Source organism: Aspergillus undulatus, assembly GCF_047715775.1.
Source record: "Aspergillus undulatus strain CBS 261.88 unplaced genomic scaffold BDV17scaffold_103, whole genome shotgun sequence".
Taxonomy (NCBI): Eukaryota; Fungi; Ascomycota; class Eurotiomycetes; order Eurotiales; family Aspergillaceae; genus Aspergillus; species Aspergillus undulatus.
Genome location: NW_027396707.1, coordinates 1 through 16664, shown reverse-complemented (window position 1 = coordinate 16664; position 16664 = coordinate 1). Strand labels below are relative to the sequence as shown.

The 16664-nt window shown below is 52.7% G+C and overlaps 4 protein-coding genes and 1 non-coding gene across 5 annotated transcripts; 4 read left to right on the top strand and 1 right to left on the bottom strand.

Annotated features, from left to right (window-relative positions):
- The first annotated feature begins 107 nt into the window (after positions 1-107).
- Positions 108-215, top strand: BDV17DRAFT_t148. Its single transcript has one exon. It is a non-coding gene; the product is annotated as a tRNA-Met (tRNA).
- A 1355-nt stretch (positions 216-1570) lies between these two features.
- sit2 (putative siderochrome-iron transporter) lies at positions 1571-3944 on the top strand. The gene is made up of 3 exons (XM_073754850.1): positions 1571-1909; positions 1966-2579; positions 2628-3944. Exons 1-3 carry the CDS (start codon positions 1659-1661, stop codon positions 3563-3565), a joined length of 1803 nt encoding a protein of 600 aa, XP_073610028.1. The 5' UTR covers positions 1571-1658; the 3' UTR covers positions 3566-3944.
- BDV17DRAFT_285611 (uncharacterized protein) lies at positions 3752-6264 on the top strand (the record flags this gene model as incomplete). Its single annotated transcript, XM_073760742.1, has 9 exons — positions 3752-3778; positions 3968-4115; positions 4255-4356; positions 4463-4782; positions 4946-5297; positions 5356-5582; positions 5633-5878; positions 5939-6037; positions 6094-6264. The coding sequence occupies 9 exons, from the start codon at positions 3752-3754 to the stop codon at positions 6262-6264; spliced, it is 1692 nt and encodes a 563-aa protein (XP_073610027.1).
- Positions 6265-7698: 1434 nt separating this feature from the next.
- On the top strand, positions 7699-10457 carry BDV17DRAFT_17664 (GH92 family glycosyl hydrolase). Its single transcript, XM_073754872.1, has 3 exons — positions 7699-8973; positions 9024-9698; positions 9763-10457. Exons 1-3 carry the CDS (start codon positions 7814-7816, stop codon positions 10388-10390), a joined length of 2463 nt encoding a protein of 820 aa, XP_073610026.1. The 5' UTR covers positions 7699-7813; the 3' UTR covers positions 10391-10457.
- A 1373-nt stretch (positions 10458-11830) lies between these two features.
- BDV17DRAFT_277810 (putative NF-X1 finger transcription factor) lies at positions 11831-16371 on the bottom strand. The gene has a single exon (XM_073759467.1). The coding sequence runs from the start codon at positions 15908-15910 to the stop codon at positions 12218-12220; it is 3693 nt and encodes a 1230-aa protein (XP_073610025.1). The 5' UTR covers positions 15911-16371; the 3' UTR covers positions 11831-12217.
- Between the last annotated feature and the right edge of the window lie 293 nt (positions 16372-16664).

Sequence of the window (16664 nt, the reverse complement as noted above, 5' to 3'; positions counted from 1 at the left end):
TAGTTAGGATATCTAGATTCTAGAGTGAGCGCGATCGCAAAGAAAGCATTGCACAATATCTTGAGACATAGGCTATAAGACCCGAAGAGACGCCGTGTCGTCAACAAGTTTCCATAGTATAGTGGTTAGTACGGCGGTCTCATATGAAAATATGACAGTTTCCCTTCAAAGGAACTGGTAATCCGCAAGCACGAGTTCGATTCTCGTTGGAAGCACTTGTCAAATTTTTTTTGTGCTTGCGCTAAGCGCACACCATCTATCATTATCATGATCTAAATCTAATCTAATCGCGCCCCGTCTTTGTCTTCGGCAGTCTCGGCTATCGCATCGTGCACCGTTCGCTCCTCTTGACCTGCTCAATTGCTGGAGTGCAGTAGCGCCATCGGTCAGGCCAGCCGAGTTATGTGTCGTGTCCCACAGCACCCGGTGACACTGTCCTCTATATATTGAGAGTTGAGCTGGAATGGCGCCAGCGAGCAATGTCACTTTGTAATCGTTCCCAGGTCTCTCAGCCTCGAAGCTGATGACAATCGCACGATCTGACACGGTCGGAGATTTTACCCGTAACATCGCCGTGTTACCGCTACTCTTTTGTGTTCATGACTACTGTGCGACGGTGGTACCACACCGATGTCGCTGAGTTGTTCGACGCACGCATCAAAATTTTCGAGCCAGTCGCTATTTTAGCACGGCGTCGGAGGGAGAGCGACTGGAAAGGGCCTAGACCTCAAAAACCTTCCAGCTGCACGCCACAAACCACGGTCGTTCATTGAGATCCGGAGAAATCCGAGCCCGCTTTTGAAGACTGGGGATGCTTGAGATCTTCTTCAGCAATGAAAACGTGTGAAATTGCTGCACTGCAGGTACCCAAGCTTGGTCCGATGTCGGTATGCTTCCACATACAGGTCGACAGCCGCGAGAATCGCGGGAATAATTACATACAGCTTCTGTCTAGAGTCAACCTGTCAAATGGTGTCAGCCAGTCAACCAAGGGCGAACCATATGACCGTGACGCCCGGCCCACAGACACGAAGGAACGCTAACGGCCGGTAGCTTGGCTGAAAACGTGGCCCCACGCGCAGGACTTTTCAAGCTCAGAAGATGAGAGCTCAGAGTTGAGAGTCCGGGGAGTCCGTAACTGCAGTAAGCAGCCATGCATGGGAGTATGCGCAATGGTGTAGTTTGTACGATGCTCCGAAGCTGCCTCATGCCGGACTAGAGAAGACCCTGTAAGATGGAGACCGGGGATGCCGATATCATCATGTCATGCTGTCGCCGAACCCACCGCTTTAGAAAAATTGCAGCAGTCTAGCGAGATCTCAGAGTCATGCCGGCCAATGGAATACGAGCAAGCGTGGAACTTCCTTGAGTTATCTGATCAATTGTGCAGGGCCCGCCCGGCTTATCAGATCCGGGCACAATGCCATTGGCTGTGGTCACTTGTGTTCACCACTGCGCAATCGGCCGTCCGCACTAGATAAAAAAGAAATTCTGCTGTTGCATTTCCTCCCTCAGTCTCCCAGCTATATAGGCCCTGTGCCCTTCCCGCGCCCGTTTCAGAAGGTTCCTTCCTTCCTGTCATTGTTATCTCTCCATCCCTTGACCTCGAGCCTAGTGTGAGCCTGCCGCTGCCCTTTTCGACCGAGGGCCCTTCAGCAATGGCCATTTTGGATAAATTCATCTCCCGCGACCGCGCCCCGGCCGAGTCAACCCCCGCCGAGCCCAAGAAGCCCCAGGAACGCGTCGTCCAGGATAGCGACTCGTCAGACCTCAGTATTTTCGCTCGCAATGAGAAGGAGATAGAGCAGAATCCGGACAAGATCACGCAAAATGCCCATCTCGGTGTGCAAAAAGCAGAGGCTACGACGTTGGTCTGGAGCAAGAAGGCTGTCTATGCAACCTACGCCTGGTGAGTCGGGCGCAATCAATCGCCCTCGCTTTCATCACTAACGGGACTGGGACCAGGATCTGGGTTTGCTTCTTCCTTCTCGCTCTCCAATCCTCGGTCAGCGGTTCCGTGATCAACAACGCCTACGCCAACTTCTCCAGTGCTCCTCAAGTTGCGACCGCAAACATCCTCTACAGTATCATCGGCGGTGTGCTCAAATTGCCATTGGCCAAGATTCTCAACCTCTGGGGTCGTTCTGAAGGTTTCCTCGTCTTCCTCGGAGTTTACGTTGTCGGTTTAATCATTGTCGCTGCTTGCAACAACCCCGATTCGTACGCTGCCGGATACGTCCTCTTCTACGTTGGCTACAATGAGCTTTTCCTCATCATGGATGTCTTCATGGCGGATACCTCGGGTATGCGTAACCGAGCGTTCACTTTCGCCTTCTCGCAAACTCCTTTCATCTGCACTGCGTTTGCCGGCCCCCTGGCCGGTCAGTCGTTCCTCGAGGTGGCCAACTGGCGATGGGCTCACGGCGCTTTCGCCATCGTAAACCTCGTGTCCTTCCTTCCGCTTGCTATCGTGTTCAAATTCTACCAGAAGAAGGCCGAGAGAATGGGACTGTACCAGCGGGAGTCCAGCGGTCGTACCACCATGCAGTCAATCATCCACTACATCCACGAATTTGACAGTACGTCCTCCTTTGTTCTTAACTACCGTCAAGTGCTAACTTGTCTAGTTATTGGCGCCTTCCTGCTGATGGCTGGTTGGGTCATTCTGCTTCTTCCCTTTAGCTTGACAAGCGCTGGGCGAGCTCAGTACCAGGACGCTACCTTCATTGCCATGGTGGTTGTCGGTTTCTGCGTCCTCTTGATCTTTGCCGCATGGGAGAAGTGGGGTGCCCGCGTTCAATTCATCAAGTATGAGCTCCTACAGCAGCGTACCGTCCTGGGTGCTTGCTGCATGTCTGCCCTGGCATTCTTCTCCTTCTACTGCTGGGATCTCTACTTCTACAACTTCTGCGCTGTCGTCTACGATCTCAGCGTGTCGAACGCCGGTTACATGCTCCAGATATACAACGTCGGGTCCTGCTTCTGGGGTGTTGTGTTCGGACTCTACATCCGATGGAGCAAGCACTTCAAGTACGCCTGTCTCTTCTTCGGCTTGCCTCTCCTCCTTCTCGGTGCCGGCTTGATGATCCACTTCCGTGGCGAAGACCACGGCATCGGCTACATCGTCATGTGTCAAATCTTCATCGCCTTTGGAGGCGGGACCCTCGTCATCGGCGAGGACATGGCCGTCATGGCGTCTGCCGACCGCGAGGGCGTGCCCATGATGCTCGCCCTCCTCGGTCTATTCTCCAGTCTCGGCGGTGCCATCGGCCAAGCCGTCGGTGCAGCCATCTACAACAACAGCTTCGTCGACGCCCTCCGCTCCCGCCTGCCCGATGACCTCAAGTCCATGGCCGAGCAGATTAGTGCCGGTGGCTACACCCTCCAGCAGTCGGATTACCCTGTGGGCTCAGCCGGTCGCGACGCCATCAACTACGCCTGGGGCCGCAGCCAGATGTACGGGTCCATCGCGGCCACCTGCCTTCTTATCCTTGGGTTCCCGGCAATCGCTGTCTGGCGGAACTACAATGTTGACAAGAAGCAGAACAAGGGTACCCTTATCTAATCACTTATACCCTCTCTTATAGGAGATGCTCCGCCACTTTATAATAGAATGCTACGGGGAATGACTGTTTACGGCTGACTGGGATGATTCAGCATAATAAAATTAATTGAGAGGGATTAGCATTAGTCTCTGTTTGGTTTACTTAATTATACCCATTTGGTTTTGTTGTTTCCCTTGCTTGTAGTGATGATTCATAGCGCTTTAAGCACACATGTATAGAATCACATAACATCCAGCAACTTGCAGCTTGCAATCTTCGACCTTCCAAATCTTCTATCCCAGTCGCTCGGTTGAATCCGGGTAGACCCTATCTACACTAATCTCTCCATCGGTCCGTCCTTCTATCATCGGCCCCTGCGCGGAGGAACTCACGCGAGAAATGTGGATGAAAGTCCTATCCAGATCTCCGAGGACCCGTCAAATCGAACAGCTTTCACTCATCTGAGGTCGACTCTCAATGCGTCATGTGGCGTCTTGATCAGCCACACCTCTGCCGCCCCCGGAACTTTGCCAACAGCGAAAATTGAATGGCACCAGAACCTTCGTACTGGTAAGCTCTTCCAGCGCCCCGCGTGTTGGGTAGCCACTAATGACATGCAGTCCAGAGCCGGAGCCGTCATGGCATGGAATTCGTGAGTCTCAGTGGTGTGGGATTTATCGACTCGCTGGATAGAATCATTGCGCCATAGACTATCGGAGCAGTTACAAAGACTCCGACGCGCATCTTGTATCCTATATCCCGTTCTACGACCCGGAACATGGCAGTTGGTGCTTCAGCTTCCATGCGCTATGTTGGGATATTCTGCTTCAGAGGATTCCAGAAGGGCTACTGCGAATCACCAAATTCTCAACGATTTTCTTCCAAGCTTTGTTCTGTACTACTTGGGGAATGTACAGATACATCAGTCCCGGTTCATGATTATGGAGGTGCAGCTCAGTTCCAGAAGCCCGTCGGCGACCCGATCAGGAATATGACTGAATCAGGAGTCGGGCACTTTGTGGCTTGCCCTTCTCAATTTCACGATGTATCGGAGATATTATCATCACTGTCGCAAAACATCCCACCTCTCCCACGACGGCCGCCTGCCCGCTTGACTGTACAGAGCCCTTCCGCGGCAAACGATATATTCTCTTCACATCCTGGCGACGTTCTATATATGAGATTCTCCCTTCTTTCATCCAATGATGTTCAAAGACTGCGGTTGTCGTCGAGACATGTTGCGTCTTTGACCGACCCTGCATCACTTCTCTAGTCTTCTGGCAAAGCAGATTTTCCGCAGATCATGAAATGGGATTTGCATTACCAATTCATACTACCGGGCACCAAAACTGGCGGGATGCTGACAATACATTGAAATACGGTATGCGCGACAGCTCCAGCTCCGAGCGCCCAAAAAACATCGCCGCCGAATATGGGATCTTGCCCGGATTAATGCTGCTCTCCTTGCCCATCATACGGCTGGAAGTGGCCTTTCCGGTAGCTTTTGTAGCGAGAACACGCAAAAACTTGCCCCGGTCGAGACAATTATTGACGACAAATCTCCTGGAGCAGTGATTAGTGCTCAATTATTTGACGGCCAATTTAATCTTCTCCGCTCGGGAAGTAGAAGGCTTCTTGACAGCGCCATCAACTTGCCTCTAAACGACTGTGAAATAGCCAAGATTCGAATATTCACCGTTTCCTTTAAATCTCAGGAATTCAATTTGGGATTGCAATCCCAGCTTACCAATCGTTATAATCGTCAATCTGTCACAGACTTTTAGCTTGGGGTATACGTCCCCTCATACAGGTCACTCGATAGATGTTGCACGCCCGGCCTGTGTGACGGGTCTTGAACTGGCCGTTCGTGTGGATGGGATAACTGGGGCCAGAGTCATCGTTGACGCAGATAGCACCTATAGTAGCACTCTCCCTCAGTTGGTGGGCGATAAAGGAACCGGAGAGCCTGATATCGCCTTCGGAAAACTTAGGCTGGGGCAGAGTGCGCGCCAAATTCGATTAGTCGCCAGGTTCGATGTAGGTTCCGCCACACCAGATATTCGACATTTCACTTATTGATTTATCAGGCATCCACAATGACCTCCTTAGGAATCATTGAAGATAGTGGCCTCGTATTAGGCACGACTGACAACCCAACCTATCTGGACACCTGCTCACCCAAGAGAGACGGTTTCCTTCGTCCTCAACCACAGTACCCCAAATTCCAGGACTTCAATCCGACCTTGAATCTCGATTTCGGTGGTGCTGATAGCGAAAGGCTTCCTAAGCTTACACGAATAGTGGCACACGCACGAAATTTCTTAGCGCCCTTTGTAGGGCTCACGTTCTATTACAACGACCTGAGTTACACACACTTTGGCCGACAAGGCTAGATAAAAATCACTTCATTTATTGACGGGCCTGGTGGGGAGCTGATCTCAAGCGTCACTGTTGAGAAGTCCGCGAAAACTGGCCGGATTCTTTCGTATCAGGTACTCCCTTATTTGCTTCTGTTTATGCCTCGTTTTCTAACACACGCGCTCTATAGTTTCGAACAAATCTAAGGAACGAGTATACTTTCAGTCAGAGGGAGTTGAAATCTTTCCAGGTGACGGAGCATCTCCCTAGATTTGGCCCAAATTCATCACCACCGAATCCTTCAATCAAGAAGAGAAAACGGCCGTTCAGACTGTGGGAGCTCCCTTTGGACAGCTCATAACTGGATCTACAGCCACACTTGAAGTAAGCGTACAGCATTGTTTTATAGTTGAAACCCATACTGAAAGAGAACCAGGCCGATAGCGGCGCCTTCCTGTCTTTCGGTTTACAATGCGAAAGATGTAAAACACCCTCCCGTGATGGTAGAAAATGGGTATTTCACGAACCCGGCCTTGAACATTCATATGAGGTCAGGTTGAGATTTTACATCCGCAGCCTTGCAATTGGTTAAGCGCATAAGATTCTCAAGTGGCAATGCAGAGTGCCCACGAACTTCCAATGAAGTATCTGGTCTTTGGTTTGGCTACCACGGATCAAATCCTTCGGTTGCTGGCCAATGAATATCTGAGGGAGCTTCAGTGGAACTTGACGAAGGAGAGTCTATCAGGGGAGTCGCGATATGACTATCGAAAGGCAAACCGTCCTTGGATGAGAAGCATTACATGGGGCGCGTGGTTCGCATCTCGATAACGACTACCTTGCGAACGGTATCTTATTCAGACGTGTGCCGTTATCAGCTGACGCTTGTACTGTCCTGCGATTTCAAGAGACTACTGAGGAACTAGTGAGTCGACCCCTACCTAGCCCTCAGCCTCATCGCGCACAAACTGATGCCGTCTAGTCGTCTCTTGTTTGGCTTTTTAACAGGATCTGGGATTTCCCTAGGGTTGTCTTAAGCTCCAGGGTACCCAGATATAAGATGCGTTTCTGGGACTAGAGTATACTTCTTGCTAACCGCCGCTGGGTTGCTCCACAACGCGCTATGGAAGGAGTCTACTGCTGCGGATAGCCTCGCCTTCATAATAGGCTATCATGGCCATACCAATAAGCTCCTTACCGCAGGACTTAAGTTCGCGTATAAATCTGGCGCTTGTGTGGATATAGGCGACGTATCCGGCTGTTTGGTTGATAGACCCTTGACATTCGAGCCTGATGAAGAGTTTCAAAAGATTGGGCTATTCACAGTCGCTTACGGTCTTGTACAGGTTAAGGTACGTGTTCTGGGATATCTACCACCCGGCAGGTACCTACTAACGCACGGATAGGCCATTTGCAAAAAGCAGACCAATGGCGAGGACCAGAAACATGTACTTGTCGACGAAATACCCGCAGAAAGCGAACGAGGTCCCATGCCTGGCGTGGTCAGGCACCACGAAATCGATATCGCTGAAGGAAGGTTTGCATGGCAGTGGTACATTGGGGCTACCGAAGAAGGTTGCCTACCAGGAGGAGAGGTGGTTGGCTTATGGGGCTCATAATGCCGGAGGAGAAGCTTGTTGTTGGCTTGGTTTAGTTGGAGGATGCTTAGACTCGAGTTGATGTACTAGGGACCAGGTGTTAGTGGTGTTAGTGTTTGCAACTGGAGCGAGGTAGTAGCATAGAGTAGATTGAATGTCACCAACCCCGCAGATTGAGCGTGTTGGTCTCCCCACTGGAATGTTGATCTGGCGATCCTTCCCCCTCGCGTTGTACAACATCCTACTTGTCTCCGATTCTGCCCTTCTTTCTGCGTGACACTGCCATGGCTTCCTCCTTTTACTTTCCTCACCATGCTCCTCCAACTTCTCACCCTGACCTTCACAACAATCCTAGTCAACCCAGCCACAGCCGCAGCCCAACTTGACACAGACACGGACACGGACATCCTCAACTACATCTTCCCCCTAATTGGCACCACCAACGGCGGGAACGTCTTCGCCGGCGCATCCCTCCCCTACAGCCTCTCCAAAGCCGTCGCGGACGTAGACGGCCAAAACACCGCTGGGTTCGCAACCGACGGAAGTCTCGTGACGGCCTTCTCAGCCCTCCACGACTCAGGCACAGGCGGGAATCCGTCGCTGGGGAACTTCCCTCTTTTCCCGCAGATATGCCCCGACGGGGACGATGTGAATAGTTGTGTCTTTGGTAAGGGGGGGAGGGGCGCTCACTATGTCAACGAGTCGATCGTTGCGCGGCCGGGGTACTTTGCGCTGCAGTTGGAGAATGGGATTCACGCTGATATGTCTGTCTCGGGACGAGCGGCATTATTCCGATTCGAGTTTCCTGCACCCTCGTCTGAGGTAGCAGATGCAGAAGCGGATGGGGATGGGAGTGGGAGTCCGTTGATCCTGCTCGATCTAACGGATCTCTGGGATAGTCGGCAGAATGCGTCTATCTCAATTGTTGCAGACGCTGAAAACGCGCGGATCCTAGCAAATGGGACGTTCCTCCCTTCGTTTGGTGCAGGGTCATATAGGCTCTACACCTGCGTGGACTTTTACGGCGCTGACGTCCGCGATAGCGGGATCTGGGTTAATGACCGCGCTGGGACAGAAGTGCAGGAGTTATACGTGACGAGAGGATTCAATCTGTTCTACGTGCAGGCTGGTGGCTTTGTCCGGTTCAAGGCGCCAGAGTCAGCCTCAGAGCAGGAGGGCTTGACCGTGACCGCGCGAGTTGGGATCAGCTACGTGAGTAACGCGCAGGCCTGCGCCAATGCAGAGCGAGAGATCCCGTCGCCATTGGAGGACTTTGAGCGGTTACGAACAGAGGCGGAAGACGCGTGGAGAGAGAAGCTGAGCCCTGTCTCTGTTACGTCCGGCGGCGCCGACGAAGAGCTTGTGAGGAGTTTCTGGAGCGGGATCTATCGCAACATGCTCGATCCACAGGATATGACCGGTGAGAACCCGCTATGGAAGAGCGAGGAGCCGTACTTTGATTCGTTTTATTGGTGAGATTCCTTCCTTTCAATCCATCGAGTTGTACTTACCAGTTTGCTAGTATATGGGACTCCTTCCGCGTCCAACACCCCCTCCTCACAATCGTCGACCCAGAAACCCAATCCCTCATGGTTCGCAGCCTCCTCGACACCTACAAACACGAAGGCTACCTCCCCGACTGCCGCATGAGCCTCTGCAAGGGCTGGACGCAGGGCGGCTCAAACGCCGACATCGTCCTCGCAGACGCATACGTCAAGAACCTCACGGGGATAGACTGGTCGCTAGCCTACGAAGCCCTGATCAACGACGCCGAGAACGAGCCGTTAGAGTGGTCCTTTGAAGGCCGCGGCGGGTTGCAGAGCTGGAAAAGACTCGGGTACATCCCGTATCTGGACTTTGATTACCTGGGCTTTGGGACGAACTCGAGGAGTATCTCGCGGACGGTGGAGTATGCTTATGATGATTTTTGTGTTGCGACTGTGGGGAGGGGGTTAGGGAGAAAGGGGTACGAGACTTACCTTGCTCGCGCGAGGAACTGGAGGAATCTTTTTAAGGAGGATCAAGTCTCGCTCATTAATGGGACTGATACGGGGTTCGTGGGGTTCTTCCAGCCGAGATATCTCAATCGGACGTGGGGGTATCAGGATCCTATTGCTTGTAGTGCGCTGGCGTCTTGGTGCTCGCTGACGAGTAATCCCTCGGAGACGTTTGAGTCGAGTGTTTGGGAGTATCAGTTGTATGCCTCTACTACTTACCCACCCAGCCACCATTACCACAGGACTAACAATGTACCTACCTAGCTACGTCCCCCACGACATGTCCTCATTGATAGCCACCCTAGGTGGCGACACCGAATTCATCCGCCGCCTAGACTTCTTCCACGAGTCCGGCCTCGCAGACCTAGGAAACGAGCCCGTCTTCCTAACAGTCTACCAATACCACTACGCCGGCCGTCCAGGTCTCTCCTCAGCCCGAGCACACAGCTACATCCCCTCGCTGTTCAACACGTCGACGTCCGGGTTACCTGGCAACGACGACAGTGGGGCAATGGGCGCTTTTACGGTATTTAGCATGCTGGGACTCTTCCCCGTTCCGGGTCAGAATGTTTATTTGATCTCCGCGCCGTTCTTCGAGGAGGTAAGTATTACGAGTCCCGTGAGTAATCATACGGCGACAGTTAAAGTGTTGGAGTTTGATCCGCGTGGGAAGGAGCGTGGAAAGGTTTTTATCCAGGGGGTGTGGCTGAATGGGGAGGCGTATACAAGAAGCTGGATCGGACATGAGTTTTTCATCGAGGGGTGGACTATGGAGGTTGTTCTGGGGTGTAAGGAAAGCAATTGGGGAAGAAAGGAGGAGGATCGACCGCCGAGTTTGTCGACTTCGGGTGAGCTTGCGAGGGACGGGGAACTTGAGGACGAATATCTGTAGGTTGTAGTTAGGCGTGCGAGCTGACATGTTTCGCAAGAGTTTACGTCGGAGGCTAGGTTAGCACTGGCAAATAGAATGGGAGCATGGGATGTATAGGTAGTGCTGGAATTCTACCTGCATCAACTATTAGATGCTACACCTGGCGAACTCCATCAAACCCCATATAGGTGGTCCATCGCACCTTCCCTCTACGTAGTCTCCAACAGAGTGGAACAATCGTCACCTGGGCTATCCGTATACTGCAAAAATAGGAAGGACCAACAAGGCCGGGGTCCATCACACCTTTCTCGTAGGTATGAAGATCAAATTCTAAACTGAGGAAGGTGCGATGGACGCCATGGCTTATCCAGCGAGGAAATGGAAGGAGCCAATTCTTACCCGTAAGCTAGGTGCGTCTGGTCAAGGCCTCTTCATGTCATTGGCGACGAAGGAGGCTTACAGTATCCATGTCAAGGCGCCCCCTGTTCCATTGGAGACGATGTGTTTCATACTCTGCGTCTGACCTCATTTCTTACTCTGAACCTCCCTTGAAACAATCAATTAAGACCATAATTGGCAAGGGGAAAGAAATACGAGGTAAGAAGCCTTAGAGTAGGGAATTTCAGCTGCTCGCGACACGGGGTATACTGCTACTGCTACTACTACTACTACTACTACTACTACTACTACTACTACTACTACTACTAAGTCCCTGCAACCCTGCAAAATAGAGCTGAAACCCGGGGCTGGGTGAATGGCTACTACTTATACCCTGAAGTGATCCAAGCCAGCCTTAGCCTCTCCCTTACATATTTTCTTCTCCTTTACTGTTCCAATCTCACCAATTCAATTGGCCTATCTCAACCCTTGACACCAAAGGCATCTCATTCAAACCTTACCTTGCAAAAGACACCATGATTTTCTTCCCTACCGTCTTTATTGCCCTTATCGCTCTCCTTCCTATGACCCTAGCAGCACCAGCACCACAAGACGGCATCAGATGCGAATCCGAAGCTGATTGTCCCGCTAATTTACCCGTTGTGTGTCCTCCAACACTTCTACTCACTCCACTTAACACTCTCTATGTTCTTGCGGACAGATAAGAGAAAGGGATTCGATTTTGAGGAGTGCTGGCTAACAAGCAAACTATTACGTCCATAACATAGTGCTGTGGCTTTGATCCTGATATTCAGTGGTGTCTTCCTGAGTTGACGGTTTGTTGAAATTACGCAAGATAAGGGGGGATATGTTGGGGATAAGGAGGTGAGGTGGTTGAATGATTGGCGGATGCAAATGGATTGGATGTATTAGTTTGAGATCTCATCCCATCTCATCTGTCGCTGGCTGTCTACTATGGTGTCTGTTCTGGTTCAGGACCTCGGATGGGGTGGTAGGATGAGCAAACCGTCTAGTTAGGCTACTTAGGGTTGGAAACTACTTCGTCTTTATCGACTTGAAGTATGAACCCAGAAATGCACGTCGTTTCTTTTACATGTAGATAACAGACCCCCAATAAATGAGCTATTATTGAGGAGTTATCTTTGAGGTTGTGGATATCTATACAGTACAATGCAATGCGGCTTTTTCTAAACCTGATGATGCGATGCGCCGCCCATGACGTGACATGACATGACAGAACAGAACATGATAAGACAAATGACAAATGTAGACATGCGCTCCATGTTCCATTCACCTCGCTATGCTAAACGAGTACGCAGTAAAATGGTGATGCGAAGCGGAAGGAAAACAAGACAAAATGAATGGGGCAGAAGAACAAAGCTGATAATTGGATGTACGGTGACGGTGAGGAATCATGGACTCAATAATAATTGATCATGGCATCATGGATCATGTATGCGCGACTGACCCTGCGGCCTCTGCGGCTGCTGGAGCCTCCGGACCGCTGGTGTGCGTAAGAGAAGCCTTAATCACCGCGGCGAGCACAAGGTCCTCCTCGTTCTGCTCGGGTTCGGTAACGACAGCCTCAGGGGTCCCCATGCCCATGCCCGTGTCCGTCGCAGCCTCTGCACTCTTGATATTTGAGGTTGCAGTGTTACTCTCGAGGTCCTTAGCCCGTCGCTCCTCTTCCTCCTTCTCCTCTTTCTCCTCCTCCTCTTCCCAACTATCCGCAACCTCAGCAGGAGACGGCGTCGCACGAGACTTCGCGGCCCCAACGCCCGATCTCAAAACAAGTTTCTCTTTCTTGAATGGTGCGGCACTACCACTGCCATCATCATTCAGCGTAAGAGCCGCATACAGAGATCCTGAAAGCGAGCTTGGCGTGCGAGATGGCGGCGTACTCCTTACACTCCCACCACCGATACCAGCACCATTCCCCCGTTTAGAAGCAGCGACCTGCGCCCACCCCCCACCAGCCTCCGACGAGCCCAGCGCAGCCCATTTAGCGGCTTCGCGCTGCGCTTTCGCTTCCGCTGCGGCCTGGTTGCGGGCCTCGCGCTCCTTGACGCGATGGCGCTCCCGGAGCTTCACGCACTCGGAGACGCTCATGCCAGCTATACCAATTGAGACGCCATTTCCCAGACCAAAGACAGGGGGTGTCCAGGACGCTGGTTTGAGGACGAAGACGTGGCGGTGTGGTTCTGGGTCGAAGGACTCAGACGCGAAGCCGTAATCTGCGGCTAGGGAGTGGATGAAAGCGCGGATGGCGTTTTTGGCGGGTTGCGTGCGGACGGAGCGCTGCGTGGGGTTTGGGTTCGTGGCGAGGGAGTGTAGAATTGCTTCGTGGGATTGGAGCGTCGAGAGGGGCGATGTGGATGAGAGGCTGATGTACATGTCGAGGGTTTCGGAGGAGTAAGGGAGGTTTGTGGATGACAGCGCGGTCTGAGCGATTGTTGTGGATGGGTTGATGTCGACGCCGAGTGCGGCTGCTAGAGAACGGTTGCGCTCGAGACGCGCGCACTCGTCGTCGCAGGATAGTGGGGTGAGCGCCGGGAGTCGCTGCGGCTGCTGTAGCTGGCCTTTTGACGTTACTGCTTTAGCAGCGTTGCAGCGACGGTCTTGTCGGAGTCGGCCACAGCCACATATTACTGTGCTTGTGGACGTGCAGGGTGTTTTCTCCGAGCAAGGGTACGGAGCGTGGCAGGGCTCTGTGCATGAATGCCCGCAGAGAGTCTTTGTCTTCCCGCATGCCTGCTGGCAAGGCTGGAAAGCGTCCTCGCACTCGCCTGGCCGGTGGCAGTTCTTCTGACAAAAGTGGGAGCCGCATTTCAGCGGTTCGCCACAGATCTGCCCGCACCGTGCATCTGCCAGCCAGCAGGGCTGGTTCTTCAACGTGCGCTTGCCGCAGAGGCATACCTTCTCTGTCAAGAAGGGACACTTGGGACAAGATTCCTCGTCGGTGTGGCAGTTATGCGACGTCTGAGGATGACCGCACGGCTTAGGGCGCTCGCAAGGGAACGAGCACGGCGGCGGCTGCGTCCCACACGGCAACGGTGGGTACAAAACCGATCGGCCGCAGTTGCAGGGTATCTCCTCGAAGATAGCTTCCCTGCAGGTATTGCACGGACCCTTGTGACAGATCTCGGGGCATGTATGCCGCCCGCATTTCAGCACGCGGCCACAGACCCGGGTACAGATATGCTCAGCCTCCACGTCCTCATCAGTAGGGCGGAGATGAGACTTCATTTTTCGACGGAGAGCCTGACGCTCAATCGCTTTTTGTTCGCCAGGACAGCACCGCTCGGCGCATGCATGTCGTCCACAGTGCAAGCCTGCCTTGCAGACCCGGAAACACTGAGGAGGCTCGATTGTGCCTTGGTGACAGATGCTAAGGAACGACTTGCGTCCGCAGCGGCAGTCGATCGACACTTTTTGTGTGCAGGCGCCGCAAGGCCCGGTATGACAGATCTTTTCGCAAGCATGCCCGCATGGCAATGTCTTACCGCAGGCTTCCAAGCAGTTTGAGATGGGATCTTCGCAGGACGTCCGAGGTGTGTATCCTGGAATATCGGCCAATAACGTCTTCCCACAGGGACAGTGCGAGACTACGTCAGGTGATCTCGGGCAATGGGCCGCCTGAGGGTCCTGAGGGTGGCAGCCCTTTTGACAAAAGTGAACACCGCAATCGAAAGGACGACTACAAGAGCCTCTGCAGCTGAAGACGCCTGTCCACTCCTCAACGCTCTGATCCTCATGTTGCAGTTCGCTATCAGATTCTTCATCCCTGGAGCTACAGAGCATCTCGGTTTGCACTTTACCACAGTAGCACCGCGCGTCAACCTTCACCTCGCAGGCACCGCAGAGACCTTCATGACATGGTCGTTCACAAGTATGTTCGCCGCAGGGCAACAGATCGCCGCAGATCTCTCCGCAGCTCCAACCGTTGTCGTAATCAGTATCCTGACAGCGCTTCGTAGACGAATTCCTGCCGCAGAAACAATCCTGGGTCGGGCCCATTGCCGTACATAGCGAGCACGGCCCAGCGTGACACGTCGCATCGCACGGATGTGGACATCCCTTCCTCTTTCGCGAACAGGTCTGCCCGCACGAGTGAGGAGGGAGGCCAGGAAGCGGACGCGGATCAACCTCCTTCTCACACCAGCAAGTGTAGCTCGACGGGAACACCTCCTGTGCAAGATTACAACCAGGACACCTCCACGCACGAGACCCACTACTTTCTCCATCTTCTCCAAGTCTCCGAGCATTATCCTGCGCCGCGGCGCCTTCATTCTTCGACCACTTCTTCACACAGTTCAAGTGAAATACAGTCCAGCAAAGCCCACAAGACCAAACGCGGGTTTTCCGTCCAATCTCCACCGTACAAATCGGGCATTCGTAAAGGTTGTGCGAGATATCCTCATGAATCCGAGTAATGATATCCTCAGCCTCCGACTTCGTAGTAACTTTTGGCGCGCGTGGCCGCGGGTTCTTCGCTTTCGTCTTCCCCTTCGTTCGCGCAGCAGCGGCGGCAGCGGATGAGGCCTCACCACCCGAAACAGACCCGGGCACGAACTCCGGCGCATCAGCCCTTAACCCTTCCTCTGCATCCTGCCCATCTTGCGTCTGTGTATCGTCCTCCGGGTGCCGCTGCGACTTCGTCAATCGGCCCTCAAACACCCGTCTGCCGTTCGGTAGTGGTACTTGTTGGTGTTGGTGCTGGTCGCCACCCCGCGTCGTCCTCGTCCGATTCTGTCGCTGGTCTCCTTCGCCCAGTGGCGTGTTGGCATTCGCACCACCGCGTCCACCGCGCCCTCCTCGTCTCGGCCCACGTCGTGATCGCTCTTGGCTAGTCCTATTCGAAGCTTGAGCTTGTGAATCGCTCTGCGTTGTGTTCGGGTTCGAAGGTGCCGGGGCCGGAGCGGAGGGCGCTGGTGGCTGCGGAGGATGCGTAGCCTGCGTCTGCTGTGCTGATGTTAATCGACTGCCATTTCCATTCCCCCTTCTCCCTCGATACCCCCGTCTATGATTTCTTGGGGCTCTCGGAGCATTACCGGGCCCGTCCATGGCGGGCGTCATTGTAGCGGAGCTCATGATCGGATTCGGTGCGGGCAAATTAGTCTGAACCAGCAAAGTCGCACTCATGCGATGCGAAATGCCGGAACGCCGAACCTCGAACGTATTAAGTAGGTAAGTAGTAATGAAAGAATAAAAGAAAGGAAGAGATTGAAAGGTCCCTTCGAGGCGAGGAAGAAGCCTAAGGCGAAAGAAAATAATCGAAGACTGGAAGAGTGTACCGAAAGAAGTTGTTCCTGACGAAGTCTTTTATTAAGACTGTGGCGAGTGGTGGCTCCGCCGTTTGTACGCTTCAATACTATGTCCTACTCTACGGTCTTACTGAGGTGATGATTTCTTATAATATCCACCTAACAGTGTGAATGCTTTGATTCTGTTAGCAGTCACATCCTGGCTATGCTGGTGTTGCTTGGCTTATGAGTCATACTACTAGTACAAGCATTGTTCGAGTCACTATTACTCATACCTGCTCTGTAACGTAATTCCCGGGTGACCCGTACTTCCCGGGTCATCCGTGCACACGCCTTAAAACTAGATGCTTGATCAACTTTAAAGTAATATACCACTGCCAAAAGTAATTTAAATTGCAGAAACTAAAAGCCAAAACGAGTAGGACAGCTGGTTCTCTTATGTCCCTGAATATTACATTCTGAACATCTTGGTGGAGCACGTTCAGGTACACCTAAACTTTGAGGAGCACCTTCGCTGGTACCCCCCCCTCTTGCTTCTATCTCCTCATTTCTGGACGAAATTAGATCCCTGGCTTCCTGAAATGAAAGACCTTCTGTACAAGCCATCTGGCGTTTGGATCGGCTCTTTTTCT